Genomic DNA, 20,581 nt, shown 5'->3' on the forward strand with positions numbered 1-20,581 from the left:
CACACACACACACACACACACACACACACACACACACACAAAGACACACCATCCTGAATGTGACTCTGTTATCAGGTTCTTGATAAGCATCACCTTTAAGAGTTTGTACTGTGCGTCATGTTTCCACTGTGTTCATAGTGTGTATTAAAGTGTGTGTGTGTGTGTGTGTCCACAGGCTCTGGATGAGGAGTACCTGAAAGTAGACGCTCAGTTTGGAGGCGTCGACCAGAGGAAGATCTTCACGCTGGCAGAGAAGGTGTGTGTGTGTGTGTGTGTGTGTGCGCGCGCGTGTGCGTTTTGAAAGTTCCACAGTGTTGCTATTTACTCTGGCTCTCTGAGAACATAGACATCATTAACCCATTTTAGCCTAAGGCACGTGCATAAAACGCCTGCTGAATGCCTAAGCCCTTTTTGGGAAGAGGTGCCCTCTGCCTATTAAAACCTAAATATTTCAGCATTCGAAGCAAATAAAATTTGTATTAGAATGTGTTCATTCAGCTCTAACATACCCACATTTTAATGAAGAAATCTAAACTCTCATGAGCCTGAATGCAGTGTGTATGCCGCTCCAGGCACTATAGGTCAAATAATAAATACGCAGCATCAGGTTAAAATGGTTTAAAAGAACATTTCTATCAAATTCTACATGCATTGCTCAAGCGACCCTTTACCTGTCAGCAGGGCTCTTGATTAACTTTTTTCACCACCAGCCAAAATGTCTGGTAAATGTTAATCTTACAAGCCAAACACACACTCACTAATGAGTCCAAGTGGCTAGTAAGTGGCTAGTAAGTTGGTCTTTTCTACCAGCTTAACTGAGATTTCAGCAGCTTTTGTCCGGTTGGCTGGTGTTGATATAGAGCCCTGTATGTCAGTGGCCGACGAGGCTGCCTTATGTAGTCCAGCCCTTTCTGAGAGCCTTCTAATGGAATGTGGAATGGTTATGGGTTGCTCATGGCGGCTCATGGTTTGTTTATATTTCTTTTTTTTAGAATAAAGTATATTAATTAGTGGTGGGCCGTTATCGGCGTTAACGTGCTGCGATAATGTGAGCCTCTTGTCGCGCGACAAAGAAAATATCGCACGTTAATCTATACTCAAAATATGGGTTTGGAGTTTGGGTATGCACGTCACCATAGCGCTTGATTGACAGACGCTTTCACACTGCGCTCCAGCCGCTTCTCCTCTCCACCTGTTGCTATCAGCAGAACTAAATATGAACAGGGTTTGCATGCTGAAAACATTCATCTCTCTGCCGTGGTAGGTGTTGTTTGAGTGCTTTTTCGTAAGTGGTAGATTAAAGAGACGTTATTGTTTGAGGTGAAGCATAGAGAGACATTGTGTGAGTAGCCTACCAGCCCGACATAGCCTACATTTCCTCACGCATTGCGTGGAACACAACCACTTCCAGAAATCTTGCCTGTGCCATAATTGCAAAACAGTCCGTGTGATATGCATTTTGAAGATTGTCAAACTGAAACTGTCATTATCTACTTTAGCTGAATGTTTGTGTAATTGTATTGCGATCACGCATTTGCGACTATTGAGATACAACAGGCGGTAATAATAAACCTCGCGGTTGTCGCGCTTGATTTTTTTTTGCAAACTGAATTCATTTCAAGTTGTTACTCCTCTGGCATTCTAACTCTGAGAACAACTGTCGGGTTTAGGCCAAATCCCCGAAGGCCAGTGCCGTAGGTTCTAGAAATCCAGCCTGGAGCTGCTGTGGGCTGCTGTGCGCAGAGCTCCTCCCTCTCTTAAAGGAGCGGCTGCTCTTTTTAACAGTCAGTGGCAGATTCTCTCCTCCCCCTCTCTCTCTCTCTCTCTCTCTCTCTCTCTCTCTCTGCCCATTAGAAATGCTGAACTGTTGAGGTCATTTTGTTTAAATAGCCTAAATGTTTGAAAGATTTATCTGCAGGCCTATTCCCCTATAAAACTTATAGCGCTGTTCATTTTGAAATTTCAGTATCTTATAACTGTAAATGCTTCCCAACATATTCGACACACTTTACAAATATTGCAGTGATTTTTCATCACCAAGGATCAACATGACCATTTTTTGAAGATGAGATGCATTTTGGAAAAAAGAGATGAGCTCTGGTCTAATGCGGCATCTGTCTAAAGAAACCCCCAAGGTTTTTTTTCGGCATTATTTCGCTAGCGCGCCTATTCTGAATGAGCCATTTTGATATAGATTAATCTAGATTAATCTAGATTAATTTCATAATTACAGTGAGATTAATCTAGATTAAAAAAATTAATCTATGCCCACCCCTAATATGAATATACAGTACAGTTCCTTTAACTGTGTGTGTGTGTGTGTGTGTGTGTGTGTGTGTGTGTGTGTGTGTGTGTGTGTGTGTGTGTGTGTGTGTGTGTGTGTGTGTGTGTGTGTGTGTGTGTGTGTGTGTGTAGTATCTGCCGTCTCTAGGCTATGCCAAGCGTGCCCACCTGATGAACCCCATGGTGCCCGGCCTGACGGGGGGCAAGATGAGCTCCTCAGAAGAGGTGAGAGGGACCAGGAGGGAAGAGCCTGGCATCCTACACAGGCCCATTGGATTAGATTAGCAGATTTTTCAGTTAAAGTGCTACTATGCCATTTTTGAAAATAAGCTTATTTTATACCTCTCCTTGAGTGAAATGATTGTGTTTTGCCTTTCTCCTGCACTTTTAACCATTCTCTGAGTATAGCAGTGCAAATGTTACCTCCATGCTAGCAATTAACATTGAAACCTATGAGACCAGTTGGCGGCTGGCTAGCTGGTCTCACAAGAGTCAATGTTAATTGCTAGCTTGGAGGTAACATTTGCACTGAGAGAGGGATGATACTTGGATATATTTTAGTTGGTGTTGCGATCCTCCAAGATTCTAAAATCAACTTCCTTGATCGGATTTTTTTTTTTTTTAATCTTGTCATTATCATTTTTAAAAGTTATATTTTATCCAAGGGCCACACTGAGTGAGGAGGCGGGCCGCATGTGGCTCCCGTATCTCCACTTGCCCATCCCTGTTTTAGCTGTTGCGAGGTTGTGAGTGTCTCATTTGCGTTTCCTCCTCCAGGAGTCCAAGATCGACCTGCTGGACCGACGGGAGGACGTGAAGAAGAAGTTGAAGAAGGCCTTCTGCGAGCCGGGAAACGTGGAGAACAACGGGGTGCTCTCCTTCGTCAAGCACGTGCTGTTCCCCCTGCACTCAGGTCAGTTACGCAGACCCATTTACATTACACTACACCTGACAGTTAGCCCCTTTTAAATTACATTACACTACACTACATTACATTACATTACACTTAGCAGTTAGCCCCATTTAAATTACATTACATTACACTTGGCAGTTAGCCCCTTTTAAATTACATTACATTACATTACATTACACCTGGCAGTTAGCCCCATTAAAATTACATTACCGGTACATTACATTACATTGTATTACATTACATTACATAATATTACATTACACCTGGCAGTTAGCCCCATTTAAATTACATTACACTACATTACACTACACTTACATGACACTTACCCCCATTTAAATTAATTACACTTAGCAGTTAGCCCCATTTAAATTACATTACATTACATTACACTACATTACATTACATTACATTACATTACACCTGGCAGTTAGCCCCATTCACATTACATTACATTACATTACATTACATTACATTACATTATATTACATTACACTTGGCAGTTAGCCCCTTTTAAATTACATTACATTACATTAAGTTACTTTACATTACATTACGTTACATTATGTTGCGTTACACTTAGCAGTTAGCCCCATTTACAGCTGCACCGAGGTCAGTTAGGCCCATTTACTTTTACATTACTTTACTTTACATACACTAGTTAGTCCTGTTCCCACTGCACACAGGTCAGTTACTTTACTTTACTTTACTTTACTTTACTTTACTTTACTTTACTTTATTTCTTCATGACATTGCACATTAATGAACATATACATACATGTACATATATGTAAATATGCCAGATTGTAGCCCAAGGGCTAATTTCCATCTGGTGTCCAAAATAGGCAGGCTAGATGTTTACAAGCAATAGAATTTAAAATCCCAAACATTCATCCAATATCAAAACAGACTGTTAGTAACAAAAGAAATAAAACCCACTACAGAAGCAAAAAGCATGCATGTAAATAAAAGGAAAGGGAAGAGAGTTAGCCCCATTTAAATTACCTTATATTACATTACATCACATTACACTTAGGTGACTCTTTTATCCATTACATGACATTGTGATCACGTCTTTCACGCTCCTCCAGAGTTCGTCATCAAGAGAGACGCCAAGTTTGGAGGAGACCAGGTCTACAAAGTCTACGAGGACGTGGAGAAGGACTTCGCTGCAGAGGTAGGCAGACACAGTGTGTGTGTGTGTGTGTGTGTGTGCGTGTGTGTGGTTGGGTGCGTGCGCGGGCGTACAGGTCACACTAGTCTGTCTTTGTCTCATTGGCTGAAGTGTGCAGACTTTATTTTCAGTTTTCATGTTTCCTGTGTGTGTGTGTGTGTGTGTGTGTGTGTGTGTGTGTGTGTGTGTGTGTGTGTGTGTGTGTGTGTGTGTGTGCGCAGCAAGTCCACCCTGGTGACCTGAAGGCGTCAGTAGAAGAGGCTCTGAACAGGCTGCTGGACCCAATACGCAAGAAGTTTGAGAGCCCCGAGCTGAAGAAACTCACCGCCACCGCTTACCCACCGCCCAGCAAGAACAGTCAGTAGCTCACACACACACACACACACACACACACACACACACACACACACACACACACACACACAAACACAAACACACACACACACACACACACACACACACACCTCCACCGCTTACCCCCCACCCTCCAAGAACAGTCAGTAGCACACACACACACACACACACACACACACACACACACACACACACACACACACACACACACACACACACACACACACACACACAGGGCTATGACTGCTTTTAAAGAAGAGCTGAAACAAATATTCATCTATCATTCACATGAAAATGTTGCCTATATCTAAAACATCGATCCAATTTTATACATTTCCGGGCAAAACGTGTTAAGACGGCAACTTAAAAGTGTGAATTCTGTGGCCTTTAGTGCGACATTAGCCAAAGGGCCGTGACATCATGCGGTTGACTCCCTCGTCTGTTAGTAGAGCTGCCTGCGAAAACATACATTTGATGGACCCATATCTCATAAAGGAACCAAAATTCTGATATAAACATCAGCATGTCGAAAGAACACGCATCTAACATTACTTGAAAAAACTTCAACTTCGTTGAATTCAAGCCACACAAATCTATCTAATCTCTCTGTGATGAATCATGCACCTCCCGTGTGCCATGGGTGAGGGGGATGGAGGAAATAAGTGTCTGTTGATGAGAGCAGAATGAATGCTGAGCAATTCCAGAGTTGGAACGCGGTGTTCCGGAACACTGGCAGCCAAGACAGTCCCTATGAATGACCTGAGGGAAACACACAAACTGCAAACTGGGCCACCCACTTTTAGGGCACGACCTAGCAGTTGAGGAACACAGACTCTCACGCACGAACACACGCACACACACACACACGCGCGTGCACGCACGCACGTTGTTCTGATGTCTGTATGTGTGTTGTTGTGAACAGAAGCGGCCCCTAAGGGAGCGAAGGGAGGAGCAGGAGGAGGAGCAGGAGGAGGAGACGATGAGGAGGTGGTTCCCTCCAGACTGGACATCAGAGTGGGCAAGATCATCAGCGTGGAGAAGGTGAGGACACACACACAGGCGCGCACACACACACACACACACACACACACACAGGCGCATACACACACACACACACACAGGCGCGCACACACACACTATAACCAGAGATTCAAGGAGTATATACTTATCCATTCTCTCTGCTATAACCCTCCTCCTCTCTCCCCTTCAGCATCCGGATGCAGACTAGCTGTACCTGGAGAAGACACACACACTCTCTCGCACACACACACACACACACACTATAACCCTCTCTACCTCTCTCTCTCTCTCTCTCAGCATCCGGATGCTGACTCCTTATACCTGGAGAAGACACACACACACACACACACACACACACACACACACACACACACACACACACACACACACACACACACACACACACACGCGCACACACGCACACACACACACTAATATAACTCTCTCTCTCTCTCAGCATCCGGATGCTGACTCCTTATACCTGGAGAAGACACACACACACACACACCCACAGTTATATAATCCCTACGTCTCTCTCCCCCTCAGCATCCGGATGCTGACTCCTTGTACCTGGAGAAGGTTGACGTTGGGGAGGCGGAGCCTCGCACGGTGGTGAGCGGCCTGGTGGCCTACGTTTCCCAGGATGCACTGCAGGACCGCATGGTGGTGTTGCTATGCAACCTGAAGCCCCAGAAGATGAGGGGCATCGAATCCCAAGCCATGCTGCTCTGCGCATCCATGTGAGTAGGACAGAGAGTGTGTGTGTGTGTGTGTGTGTGTGTGTGTGTGTGTGTGTGTGTGTGTGTGTGTGTGTGTGTGTGTGTGTGTGTGTGTGTGTGTGTGTGTGTGTGTGTGACGTACTCTCGTTGTGTGTGTGTGTGACATAACTGTGACGTGACGTGATATTCTCTCCTTGTGTGTGTGTGTGTGTGTGTGTGTGTGTGTTTGTGTGTGTGTGTGTGTGTGTGTGTGTGTGTGTGTGTGTGTGTGTGTGTGTGTGTGTGACATAACTGTGACGTGACGTGATATTCTCTCCTTGTGTGTGTGTTTTCCAGTGAGGGTGACCCCAGGAGGGTGGAGCCTCTTGACCCCCCCGAGGGGTCGTCGCCAGGGGAACAGGTGTACGTGGACGGCTACGATTCTGGAAAGCCTGACGACAAACTCAACCCCAAGAAGAAAATCTTCGAGAAAATACAGGTACGGTATGGGGAGGTGTGTGTGTTTGCGCGCGCGTGCGTGCGTGCGTGCGTGCGTGCGTGCGTGCGTGTGTGTGTTTGTCTGTGTGTGTGTGTGTGTGTGTGTGTGTGTGTGTGTATGTGTGTGTGTGTAAATGTGTGCGTGTGTGTGTTAATTACAGTGCCCTCCATAATTATTGGCACCCCTGGTTGAGATGTGTTTTTTAGCTTCCAATTATTTTTTTTTTTTTCTAAATAATATGGGACCTAAATGGAAAAAAAGAGAAAAATCCAACCTTCAATACAAGTGCATTTATTCAGTGGGGAAAAAATCCCACATAAAGAAATAATTATTTGACATCAAATAATGTGTGTCACAATTATTAGCACCCCTGGTGTTAATATTTTGTACAACCCCCTTTTGCCAACAAAACAGCACCTAATCTTCTCCTATAATGTTTCACAAGATGGGAAAAGACAGAAAGAGGGATCTTCAGCCATTCCTCTTTGCAGAATCTCTCTAAATCATCCAGAGACCTGGGTCCTCTCCTCTGGACTCTCCTCTTCAGCTCACCCCACAGGTTCTCAATGGGGTTGAGGTCAGGGGACTGAGATGGCCATGGGAGGAGCTTGATTTTGTGTCTGGTGAACCATTTCTGTGTAGATTTGGCCATAATTTATGTTTAGGGTCATTGTCTTGCTGAAAGACCCAGTGACGACCCAGCTTCAGCTTTCGGGCAGAGGGCAACAGATTTTGATTTAAAATGTCCTGGTATTTCAAAGCATTCATGATGCCATGCACCCTAACAAGGTTCCCAGGGCCTTTGGAAGCGAAACAGCCCCACAGCATCACTGACCCACCCCCATACTTCACAGTGGGTATGAGGTGCTTTTCAGCATGCGCATCTTTCGTGGTACGCCAGACCCACTTAGAGTGTTTGTTGCCAAAAAGCTCAATCTTGGTCTCATCTGACCAAAGCACACGGTCCCAGTTGAAGCCCCAATACCGCTTGGCGAACTCCAGACGCTTGCGTTTATGATTGTGAGTGAGGAAAGGTTTTCTCCGTGCATGCCTCCCAAACAGCTTGTTGGCGTGTAGACAGCGCCTGATGGTTGATTTGGAGACTTTGTGACCCCAGGATGCTACCATTTGTTGTAATTCTGTAACAGTGAGCTTTGGAGATCTTTTGATTTCTCTTACCATCCTCCTCACTGTGCGTGGTGGCAAAATAAACTTGGGTCCTCGTCCAGGCTTGTTTACCACTGTTCCAGTTGTTTTGAACTTCTTAATTATTCCTCTCACAGTGGATATGGGCAGCTGCAGTTGAGTGGCAATCTTCTTGTAGCCTCTGCCTGACCTGTGAAGGTCGACGCACATCTGCCTCACTTGTATGCTGTGTTCCTTTGTCTTTCCCATGTTTAAGAGTGGATAAGAGAAATGGCCTCGGTGTCACGTCATATTTATACCCCAGGGAAACAGGAAGTGATGAATTACTAATTAAATGTTCCTACATACTCTGGTAAACTTTGTAAACTACTGTAGAAATGACAGAAATGCTTCAATTATATTTATTTCCTGGGAATTGTTAAGGGTGCCAATAATTGTGGAACAGGTGATTTAATGAAAAATAATTATTTTTCAGTCAGGGATTTTTTTATTTTCTTACAATTCATTTGAGTTGAAGGCTACATTTTCCTACAATTTTCAGTGTGACAGTATTCTTCTGCAATAAACACTGAATTTATTTTAAGGCTTTTAACACATCTCAACCAGGGGTGCCAATAATTATGGAGGGCACTGTAATTATATGGTGTGACGTCATCGGTCGAATGCTCCACCATTTTGCACCGTTTTGTATATTTGTTTATAGACCTTGGCTTAATAGTGTGTGTGTGTGTGTGTGTGTGTGTGTGTGTGTGTGTGTGTGTGTGTGTGTGTGTGTGTGCGTGTCTGTGTGCGTGTCTGTGTGTGTGTGTTGTAGGTTGACCTGAAGATCTCGGATGCGTGTGCAGCTCAGTGGAAAGACAAAGACCTGATGACAAAGTTGGGACAAATTACCTGCAAAACACTCAAGGGCGGAAACATCAGCTAGACACACACACACACACACACATATACATACACACACACACACGCACACATACGCATACACATACACACACACTCACATTCCCACGACCACCACGTCCTGTCTCAAAATTCTGCAGCAGAAGTGAACTTTGCAGTTGCTATAGTAACATACGCCACCCATTTCTGCCATGTTGTTCAGTGACGTTCAGGTTTTTATTGGCTGCTCCGCTCTACCGCTGTTGTACAGGAATCGATAACTCTACAAGTCTGACTCAACATATTACTGTAATATTACAATAAAACAATACATACAGCGATATATTACTGTATCACCTTCGCCTGCCATCTTCTCATCTCACCAGGATCTCACCGTTTCTCGTCAACATCGTCGCTAACAAGCTAGCAGCTTCCTACGTTTCCAATGGGAAATGACATTGCAACCGAATAAGTTGCTAACTTGGTTAGCCACGACGTTGTCGAGAAACGCATCCCAGAAAAGCCAAAGTGAATTTGTTTTGTAAGTGGCTCAGAAGGGATGTGGTTTGTCTCAAATTACACACTTGTGCACTTCAAGCACTACGTTTAAGTCCGTAGAGCGCACTGACTACACACTGAAACCAATGTACTGCCCAAAGTGCACAAGTGCGTCATTTAAGACAGGCGTGTGTGTGTGTAAGTTCAGATATAGTACCAAGGGCTGGGGCCATGCATCATCACCTGGGCTTACTGAACTGGAGACTGTGTGTATGTACAGTTGACTGTCATGTTTTGTCATTGTAAAAACCGCTCATAAAATAATCAGGTCAAATTGTAACAACAGCTACATGAAATAAAGTGGATGCATTATTACATGTTTTGACTCCCTGCGATTTAATGAGTGACATTGGATTGTCAATGGTGGTGTCCTTGCAAAGACTGACCATGTCCATGTTTTATACTACACTACAGAGGGCCCTAGTTTATACTGCACTGCAGAGGGCCCATGTTTTATACTACACTACAGAGGGCCCTAGTTTATACTGCACTGCAGAGACACTAGTTTATACTGCACTGCAGAGACACTAGTTTATACTGCACTGCAGAGACACTAGTTTATACTGCACTGCAGAGACACTAGTTTATACTGCACTGCAGAGACACTAGTTTATACTGCACTGCAGAGACACTAGTTTATACTGCACTACTGGGGGCCCTAGTTTATACTGCACTACAGAGGGCCCATGTTTTATACTGCACTACTGGGGGCCCTAGTTTATACTGCACTACAGGCACTTCCTTCTTTAGCCTGATAAACCAGCCTAAATGTGAGACCGGAGTAATTTAGTCTGGCCCCGATGAACGATACCTCCGAAGATTGTTGATGGGAACAACCGTTTGTTTTTTCAAACCGTGCCGGCGCTCTGACCAATCAGCGACCTTTGCCGTTGATGTGCTTTCCCAAGGGTGTTGCGAGCTTCGTCGTCACTCCCTCAAAAACCTGCCAGCTTTGATTCAAAACAAATCTTGGCGTTGTGGTTGGTTTTGCCAGACTCAGGGCACAGTGTTCAAAACGTTCTCAGATCCCTAGGCCAGATCCACTCGCTAGCTGAAAAATTTCAGTGTCCAGCGGGTGACGTTGGTTTACCAGGCTACTCCTTCTACTCTTTTTGTGATGTTTGGTGGTAGCTTACACAAGGAGTGCGCTACCGCCATCTAAAGTGCTAAGGACACTCCAAAGGTCTCCAAACCGAAGGCCTCCTAAACCTGACATCACATGGATCCAGGAAGAGCCTGAGCCTGAAGTATCATGGGCTGAATTCGAAACGGGAGGCAGTGACTCGATGACTCTCCTCCTACATAAACAGGTCACTGATCAGTTAGCTGATGAGGCAGCCGTAACTAACGAGTGCGCCGCCTTGCGCATTTGATGTTACGGCGATTCTTGCGATTCTATGGCGGGAGTTACGTTCATCACGTTAGCGCTTAGCTTACGCATGCTATTTGAACGGTGAATGATCGTCAGACGGCGGAATCGTAAAATAGGCTATAAATAGATCTAGCGACAGCATATTTAGATACTACAATGTTGATTTATGCATTCGATTTTCAATATCTACATACATAAGTGTCAGAATAAAGAGTATGATAAGGTAGTAGCTTGGGTAGTAGCCATGTTTGTTTTTCAAGTTTCCGGTTGAGAGGGAGGTGGCGCACAGCATGTTGGGTACCAAGGCAGCGAAGTCAGCATCTGATGTATCCTCGAAATATCCTCGTTTACGCCCACAAATGCAGTCAACTGCCGAGAGAGGAAATAAAGCAATTTTTCGTTTCGATTCACACTTGATGACTCGATGTCCAGTTAGCTCACTGGAAGGACAGCTGCCTTCCCCGTTTCGAATTGGGCCCTCCTCTAATCTACGCTCTTTGGGAACTCTGTTCACTTCTGGAGTACGGATGGGGGAGAGGGTCAAACCTCACCGTAGTGGACTGGCATTACTTTGTCTGCACTGCACAGCACAGCACAACTGTCATGTTTTTGTCATTCGAAAATCGCATTGGGCGCACATAACATACAATGAAAATAAAGTGGACAGATGTTTTGACTCCCTGTGATTTAATAAATGACACTGGATTGTCAATAGTGGTATACTTACACATGACTGCCCAATTATACCAGTATAAGCGGTTAGGGCGTCAGAATTGTATCCCAAAGGTTGCCGGTTCGACTCCCGACCCGCCAGGTTTGTTAAACGGGAGAAAAAAAATCCACATTTAAAATGATCCTGGCTGCTACGTGGAAACAGCACCATAGTGCAATACAAATGCAATACTACACAAAGCACACACACATTCAGCACCCACAGAGAACTAATAAACCACAGGGTTCCCACTGGTGCTGGAATTCCATGAAAATGCTTGAATTTCAATTAAGTGTTTTCAGGTTTTGAAAATGCTTGAATGTTTGGTGAAGTGCTTGCAAACCCTTGACATTTATGTCAAGTCAAATTCAGTAAGCCAAATAATAGAAATAAATTGTTCAGGTACGTCAAAAATCTGAGGGAGTGAGATGTCAGATGGGATTTGCCATTCGACACCCTAAAATTGATTAGAATGCAGGAAATTGCATCTTAAAAACACTACATTTTCTGGGGGAGGACCCCCACACCACCTTCCTGCGACCCATTTAAGGGTGCTGGAAAACTGAACATGTGGTGCTTGAAGGTGCTTGAAAAGTGCTTGAATTTCTTCATGAAAAAGGTGTGGGGGAGGTAGACCACCCAACTCAAGAAGACTGGCTTAGTATAGTGGAAGAGATATATGGCATGGAAAGGTTCTCACATTTTTTGAAAATGCGGGAGGAACTATTTGGAAGGAAATGGGTGAAATGGCTCTGTTACAAAAACAAAGATGATACCAGAGACGTTCTTAATGCATTTAGAATAGAAAATCTTTGATGATACCACTGAACAAATTATAGATGAATAGACTTGATTGTTTGCATTTATATATTAAAAAAATGAAGACGATGAACCCATAAGCTGTTATACTATGTTTTTGTTTTTGGTTTTATTATTGTGTTGTTTTGTCTTTTTTCATGCTTGTAACTTGGTATCTGGATGTGAATAATTAATAAAAAAAGAAAGTTTAAAAAAAAAAAGAAAAAGGTGTGGGAACCCTGAAACCATCAAACGAAACAGGACACACTTCACATAGAGCAGAATGAGATACACAGTCAGGAGGACACCAGGAGGCTGTTGTAAGGAACTTTATGTGGAAACTTTGGAAATGTTTACATTTGATTTTGCAGCGCTCGAGTCACGGCACATGGAAAGAGTCTTCCTGTTCCCCATACTGTAGGATGACAGGTGAGGGTTTGACAGGTAAGAAAAAAAACACTCATTGTCATATAAATACGTCATAAATAGTAGCATTATAACAGGTTCATAGCAGTATAGTGGCCTGGACACCATTGCCTTGCCCTCTACTGAAGTGGTTTTCTTTAAATGTTTATTTAAAAACAAAAAAAGTAGTGTACTTATTTTCTAGCAGTAGCATACTTCATTCTGCACATATTGGTCTTTACTGGTGTCTGGGTGCTGGACTGGCCATTTGGCATAGCGGGCATTTCCCAGTGGGCCCGCACCCTTGTGGGCCCCTGGCCATCTGGCATAGCGGGCATTTCCTGGTGGGCCCCCACCCTTGTGGGCCCCTGGCCATCTGGCATAGCGGGCATACCCTTGTGGGCCCCGCACCCTTGTGGGCCCCTGGCCATCTGGCATAGCGGGCATACCCTTGTGGGCCCCGCACCCTTGTGGGCCCCTATTTTCAGAAATTTTAAAATAATAATAATATATATATTTTTTTTTACAATAGGCCCCATGTGAGTTTAGGGCCCCATGTAAGTTCTGCGCCACTAATCATGAGGTGCCCCTTTAAGCCAAATGTGCCCGGCCCCTATTTCTCCCCCCAGTCCAGCTAATTATGAGGGGGGGTGGGGGCTGTAAGCCAAAAGTGCCCGGACCCTATTTCTCCCCCATGAGGGGCCCCTTTAAGCCAAAAGTGCCCGGACCCTATTTCTCCCCCATGAGGGGCCCCTTTAAGCCAAAAGTGCCCAGGCCGTATATTTCTCCCCCCAGTCCAGTCCTGGTGCCACACCCCCCTCTCACATTATGGCAACAGCGTCAGCCTATCCCAACATAACAAAGTGCTTTCATGATATAGATTTTATAGAGTTCATTTAGATTCAACCGTTTGCAGTTATCATTCTTAAAAACACTTTCACCATATTTCCAAAAGGAAAAGGAGATCAAAAAGAAGAAATATTAAATATATATATATTTTTTTGTTTAGTCTTCAAAGTCGATTTAGATGCAATTACAAGTTAATGGACAGTTTTGCACATGTATGTATGTATCGATCTAGCATTAAAAATACAATAATGGCAAGTGGTTAGGAAAGCAAAACGCTCACAATAAATCTACTTTAGAGGGTGCTTCAAATAAATCAAACAAATAAATGTATGATGTGTTCTCAATAGTATGACAGGACCAGATGTCCCAGTACAGGGTGTGGCTGTCTGATCATCTAACAGCCAGATAAACAGTGTGTAGTACCCATGCTGACCTGTGGAGGGCACTATAACACAGTGAGACACATAGGCCCTACATGTAGTCACCCCTCTACAGTGGGCAGTCTAACACAGTGAGACACATAGGTTGCATTCCAATATGCAGACTTCCGTCCTCTGTTGCTCACTTGCCTGCTTGTGACCTCATGATGACATCACTGACAACAGAAATGTATTTCAATATCTCGCAAAAAAACACAATTCTAATGTCATTTTCTCATTTGCAGTAGGGATGGTGATTGAAGAAGTTGTTGTGGCTAGGCTGACAGCAGGGAAACTTTATTGTTTTCTCCACAGAGGCGGGGCGTCAGCAAAACACGAGGCCACGAGCACAAGTGGAGGACACGAGTGTGCATTGGAGTTCACCCACATACTGTAGTCACCCCTCTACTAGGGTTGCCAGGTGTGTCTGACAATTTCCCGCCCACAAAATGCTCAAAACCACCTGGAGGCACAAATTCCCGCCCAATTAGAACCCAAATTGTATTGATTTCTATGACCAAAAAGCTACGGAAAGACCCGCCCAATGTCCGTTTTTGATTTTTTTTTTTTACCTGCAGACGGCCACCGCCCAATCTGGCAACACTGCCTTCTACTGTGGGTTTCCATGGTGACACAGCTTCTCTTCGGCCTTTAAGAAAAAAAATGCTTCAAAAGCTCAATTAAAGCTGAAGGTGAAAGGTGTAAGGAGTGTGTTTTGCATACAGAGGAAGGCCATTGTAAAGGCTAAGGCAATTTATTTCAGCTAGCGCAAAGTACATAGTCCCCATGGCCTTCTGTTAGGTGTCCATGCTTATGTTGTTGTCAATCACAGGTCCTGGTGCCTCTCTTGCACGGGTGAGGCATAAATGCAATTTCGTAGTGTGCAGTGTGCACTTGTGTGCGGTGAAGTGCTGTGTCACACTGACAATGGGAGTTGGAGTTTCCCACTTGGGCTTTCACTTCACTGTGGCCTTCTGTTAGGTGTCCATGCTTGTTGTCAGGCACAGATCCCGGTGCCTCTCTTTGGGTCTATCTCAAAATCATCCCTCCATCCTTTCCTCAGGCCTTTTTTTAAAAGTGTTTTTAATGGGTCTTTTAAAGCCTTTTAAAAGTCTCAATTTGTAAAAGCCTAATAAAAGCCTTAATTTGTTGTTTTCCTGAGAGAGGACAGTAGAGGAGAGACAGGAAGTGAGTTGGGAGAGAGAGAGAGACGGGGGAAGTGCCGCAAAGGACCCGAGCTGGAATCGAACCCGGGTCAGCACCACGTTGCAGGCGAGTGCCCTACCGTCAGAGCCATCTGCATTAAGAGGATACGGAAGTTGAGCAGGCACAACTAAGGTCTGAGGAAATGACGGAGGATTGATTTTGACATGGACCCTAGTTTGAGACCGAGGTCGGTGCCCAAACTTGTCTCTGTTCATCACATGTTTCACAGCTTCTGGTTCCTGTCTTTGAGACTCACAATATACAGAACTCCATATTCCATATTCCATACTCCATACTTCATACTTCATACTCCATACTCCATATTCCATACTTCATACTCCATATTCCATTCGTCTTGCTGAACACCTCGTGATATCTTCGTCTTGCTGATCCTCCATTTGGATGTACTTGTACGTTCATATTTCCTCTTCCATCTCTCCAAGTCTTTATCATTCTCCATCATACAGACACTTCTGCTACGACTTGCTCTTCCCTGACACCTGCTCCAACCCTCCTCACGAAACTTCAATGCCATTTGCTCTGTCTGCTTTGCCTGAAAGAACAAGAAAAAGAGGTCCAAGTTAGTTAACTTTTCAATTACTTCTACAACGTGCCACTGGTGGAACGGTGTACATTAAAGGGCTACTATAGAATACATTTCATATTCTGACAACTGACATAAAGGTAATGTACACTACTCCTACTGTAATTCTTGACATAGAGACATCGTCGGTCCCTATGCGCCGAATGGCGTGATGGGGTTAAGTAAGTAGTAAGTAAGAGACATCGTAGGTTCTTAGTCGTAGTTTTGAGTTGTATCAATTTAGGATTTCAAGGGGTGTCAACTCAACTCAAATTGACCGAGGGCCAAAATCAAAATCTGGAGTCGCGGACCAAACTCAATGTTTAAAATTGTGCAGTGGCACACACGTACTACTCATATTGAAATTTCACAAACAATCTCCCATCATATTTCAAATTAGGCTGCACATAGTGTATTATCTTGCATTTGAGTGTGAGCTGTTATTCCTGTGATGCACAAAATGTCACATTTTTAACATGCTATACATTTTTATGGCCCAACTGTAATACACATTGCATTGCATTGCACTTAGCTGACGTTTTCATCTATCCAAAGCGACTTACAGTTATTATTTTTCAGGGTATTTGTTACAGTCCCTGGAGCAATGTGGGGTGAGGTGCCTTGCTCAAGGGCACTTCAGCCATGGATGGAGATGTAGGGAGATATCAGGTGGGATTCCCTGGGTAGAGGCATGTGGAAGGCAGTGGTTTATATTTTAAGCAGAGACGTTCTATTGGGACTAAGAAAAGTTTTGGTTTAAGCTTGGCACCGCCTTTCTGGCCTCCACCAGTAGCAAACTGAGGTTTGGGAAACGTTATTGGTTATCTTCTTGGTCAGACCAGATTCTAGGTACGAAATTTGAGAGTCGGTCATAATCAGACTAACACACTGCACCTGCGGAACATGGCTGGACATCTGTAGTCTGTGCTTGTTGATTGGCTGACGCCAAGCTGACTGCAGCACCGCCATTGGCTCCTGTCGCTGCAGTGATGGCAGAAGATCTCGCCCCCTGCGAAGGCGTCTTGGTGGTGGAAGGTGACGTCGGCGTCGCTGCCTTTGGCTTCGTCGTGTTTTGGGTGCCGTTGCTGCTGCTGCTGACCCCCTGGTGGTTGGAGACCCAGTAGAGTAGTAGAGTCACTTTATGGGGCATAAGTCACGCCCTCTACTTCTTGGTTCATGGGGCAGGGGGAGTCAGAAAATGATTACTGGGCTTGAAAATGAGTGATTTTTGGATTTGTGGTGCTTAGGTGGAAGTCAAAGGTTTGGATTTGTGTAAAAAAAAAAACACTAATTTTCAAACCCAGTAATTATTTTTTGACTCCTCCTGCCCCATGAACCAGGAAGTAGAGGGCGTGACTTATTGATCCCATTGATCCCCGGGGGGGAAATAAAGGTGTCAAGTAGCTTACATATAAATACACCATTGAGAGTAAATAGAATGGAGGCCAAAATTCTATTTCATTGTTGAAGCCAAGTTGGAGCCAAGGTTGGACCCAAAAAGACCAAAAAATGGCCAAATCCTATTCATTCCTATGAGAGACATAAAACCCTGTATCTCCCTTAAATGCCACTCCAGGGGGATCATTTTTCGCTCAACTAGTAGGTCCCCTTGCTCTCCAACTTACCAGGGTGGTGATTTTTTGTGGTGATGTTTTATTTTAGAGAGATATTAAAAGTTAAATTGACCAATGAGCATCAGAACATGGTTTGATTGACCGTTAGAAGTCTTGTTGTTGTCCAATCAGCACCTGCGTTTGGCGTTGCTAAGGTGGAATGTAAGTTGGAATGTTCCCAAATCTGGCTTCAAAGCGTTGAATGGCAAATAGCGTTGATTTGGCGTCCATTCTATTTACTGTCAATGGTAAATACACATAATGCCACATGGACATTTCAAGACACATGTAATAGAGGTAGATAGTAGTCGGGAAGGGAGAAAAAAAGACTACAGAAAAATAAAAAATGAAAAAGGCAAATGTGAAAAAACATATTCAGTGAGTTGGGATAGACCAGATTAACATGACCAGAAATGAGTGTTGACAGAGACATCTATTATAATACTGTGGTGTAGAACTTAGATAAGGCATGAATAGTATTCAAAAGTAGAACATAGATCCTGGTTAGGTGCATGAAGACAATGAGTAGTATGCTAGGGGTGAAAGATTTTCACATCACCACAGTCTAGTACAAGTTCAAGTATAATGGGCTGTCAACACACACACCCTGAGCCCTTATATCATAGAATCCTTGAAGCCTTTTATCCTTAAATCTCTGCTCTAGTACTGACCTGGGCCTCAGGGTCAGAGGTCGTCTCTATGACGACCTTCTTTGTGCTCTTGGAGAAGATGAAGCTGGCGGTGGAGGAAGGAGACGTCAGTGGGGCACCCCCTGCTGGAGGCTGAGGAGAAAGGTCAAGGTCAAGGTTAAAAGAAGAAAGCCAAAGCCAGAATCATTAGCATAGAGGAAAAGCTTCACTCCCATTGGTTCCCCATTGTAGCCACAGTTCCACCTAGAATATATATATGTCAAGGCGAAATATTATACAACGAGAAAAATATATGATTGTAGGAAACTCCATTGACACCCATTCATTTTTCACTTGTCTGTGGGTTGGGGTTAGCTAGTTGTAGCTAGTAGCTAGTAGCTAGTTCCGTCAGTGAACCCCCTCTGCCAACGCACACCAGAGGTTTTGAGGTGCAGGTAGCGGGCAGTTGTTCACTTCAGAGGAAGATACAGCACACTCTTGTCCAATATGTCGAATTTGTTTGTTTAGAACACTTGAGAAAGGCTACACTGACCGAAACGTTGTTTGTTCAATACAAGCTTAGTGCAGATGATCACTGAAGCACAAAGGGAAAACAAAAGGGAAAACAAAACAGAAAGACAGACAATAGCCATTCCCAGGGCTCTAAATCAGCACCACCAGCCAAATGCTGGTGAAAACTTAGATTGGCTGGTAGAAAATAAAACTAGCCACTTTGACCCATTAGTGAGTGTGTGTTTGGCTTGTAATATTAACAATTACCAGGGTGGACAAAGAGGACTGTTGTCCCGGGTCCAGGGAGGGGCCCAGAACTGGGTCCTCGTTACATTGCATCTATTGGGGGTGGGGGTGGGGGGCTTTCAGACGACTTTGTCCCTGGCCTGGCCAAAGCTGTCAGCAGCCCTGACATCTACTATCCATTTTGGCTGGCGATGAATTTCTTTAATTTACAGGCATGGCCATTCAGAATGGCTAACATCTCCAGGTGTAATATAGTGTAATGCAATGTAATGTAGTGTAATAATGTATGGCTAACATCTCCAGGTGTAATGTAATGTAATGTAAAGTAATGTAATGTAGTGTAATGTAGAGTAATGTAGGGTAGTGTAGTAGTGTAATGTAGGGTAGTGTAGTAGTGTAATGTAATGAAGAGTAATGTAATGTAGTGTAATGTATGTAGGGTAGCGTAGTAGTGTAATGTAATGAAGAGTAATGTAATGTAGTGTAATGTAATGTAATGTAGTGTAGTGTAATATAATGTAGTGTAATGTAATGTAATGTAGTGTAGTGTAATATAATGTAGTGTAATGTAATGTAATGTAGTGTAATGTAATGTAGTGTAATGTAATGCAGTGTAGTGTAGTGTAGTGTAATGTAATGTAGTGTAGTGTAGTGTAATGTAGTGTAATGTAATGTAGTGTAGTGTAATGTAATGTAATATAGTATAATGTAATATAATGTAGTGTAGTGTAGTGTAATGTAATGTAATATAGTATAATGTAATATAATGTAGTGTAATGTAGTGTAGTGTAATGTAGTGTAGTGTAGTGTAGTGTAGTGTAATGTAGTGTAATGTAGTGTAGTGTAGTGTAATGTAGTATAGTGTAGTGTAGTATAGTGTAGTGTGGTGTAATGTAATGTAATGTAAAGTAATGTAATTTAATGTAGAGTAATGTAATGTATGGTAATACTGTATGGCAACATCTCCAGGTGTAATATAATGTAATGTAAAGTAATGTAATATAATGTAATGTAATGTAGTGTAATGTAATGTAATGTAATGTAATGTAATACCGTATGACTAGCATCTCCAGACGCGGTGTCGTGGGTACACATGGTTGAAACTACGCATCACTAAGCTGTATAATATGTAATGTAGTGTAATGTAATGCAATGTAATAATGTATGGCTAACATCTCCAGGTGTAATGTAATGTAATGTAATGTAATACCGTATGGCCAACATCTCCAGACGCGGTGTCGTGGGTACTGTGTAGTTGTGAGAGTGAGGCCATGGAGGAGCGTAGGCGGAGCCTGGCGGGCAGCAGGCCGTCTCTGGAGCTCATGGCGGCCGTCTTGAGGCGGATGGCTTCCTGTAGCCGCATGGACGGGCTGCCGCTCGAGGACGATGGGGTCTTGGTCGTCGCCGCCGCTGTTGTCGCCGCGGGAGAGCTCAACTTCATGCTCAGCGACTTGCGTACGGGTTTCTGAGGCACTGCTGCTGGGCTCCGACTGGCGTCCTGGTGATCGAAGATTGATCATCACATTGTTTTGAATAACAAGAATGGGTAACACTTTACTTGACGCCGGCGTCATACGGATGACATAACAGTGTCATAATAGTGTCAAAACAGTGTCATGACACAGTCATGAGCGAGTCATAAACATGGTGTCAGTGTCATAAATGTTTTATGGTCATGAAAAGTTGACATTGTTGGGGCTGTCTTTGTCATAACT

General features: G+C 43.8%; 2 protein-coding genes across 2 annotated transcripts in view; one reads left to right on the top strand and one right to left on the bottom strand.

Moving 5' to 3' along the window:
• The window catches only part of yars1 (tyrosyl-tRNA synthetase 1), a 19,887-nt gene extending 10,842 nt beyond the window's left edge, over positions 1-9,045 (top strand). The window contains exons 7-15 of the mRNA XM_063185001.1: positions 176-256; positions 2,416-2,508; positions 3,061-3,196; positions 4,285-4,370; positions 4,589-4,724; positions 5,644-5,762; positions 6,288-6,481; positions 6,797-6,938; positions 8,899-9,045. Coding sequence (XP_063041071.1) covers positions 176-256; positions 2,416-2,508; positions 3,061-3,196; positions 4,285-4,370; positions 4,589-4,724; positions 5,644-5,762; positions 6,288-6,481; positions 6,797-6,938; positions 8,899-9,009 — 1,098 coding nt within the window. The 3' untranslated portion in view covers positions 9,010-9,045. The remainder of the gene's footprint in view (positions 1-175; positions 257-2,415; positions 2,509-3,060; positions 3,197-4,284; positions 4,371-4,588; positions 4,725-5,643; positions 5,763-6,287; positions 6,482-6,796; positions 6,939-8,898) is intronic.
• Positions 9,046-15,728: 6,683 nt separating this feature from the next.
• Positions 15,729-20,581, bottom strand: part of LOC134436094 (NHS-like protein 3) — a 153,173-nt gene continuing 148,320 nt past the window's right edge. The window contains exons 10-14 of the mRNA XM_063185121.1: positions 20,077-20,364; positions 18,150-18,260; positions 18,033-18,043; positions 16,760-17,002; positions 15,729-15,835 (exon numbers count right to left, since the gene is read on the bottom strand). Coding sequence (XP_063041191.1) covers positions 15,808-15,835; positions 16,760-17,002; positions 18,033-18,043; positions 18,150-18,260; positions 20,077-20,364 — 681 coding nt within the window. The 3' untranslated portion in view covers positions 15,729-15,807. The remainder of the gene's footprint in view (positions 15,836-16,759; positions 17,003-18,032; positions 18,044-18,149; positions 18,261-20,076; positions 20,365-20,581) is intronic.

The sequence above is a fragment of the Engraulis encrasicolus genome, chromosome 20 (genome assembly GCF_034702125.1).
Source record: "Engraulis encrasicolus isolate BLACKSEA-1 chromosome 20, IST_EnEncr_1.0, whole genome shotgun sequence".
Lineage (NCBI taxonomy): Eukaryota > Metazoa > Chordata > Actinopteri > Clupeiformes > Engraulidae > Engraulis > Engraulis encrasicolus.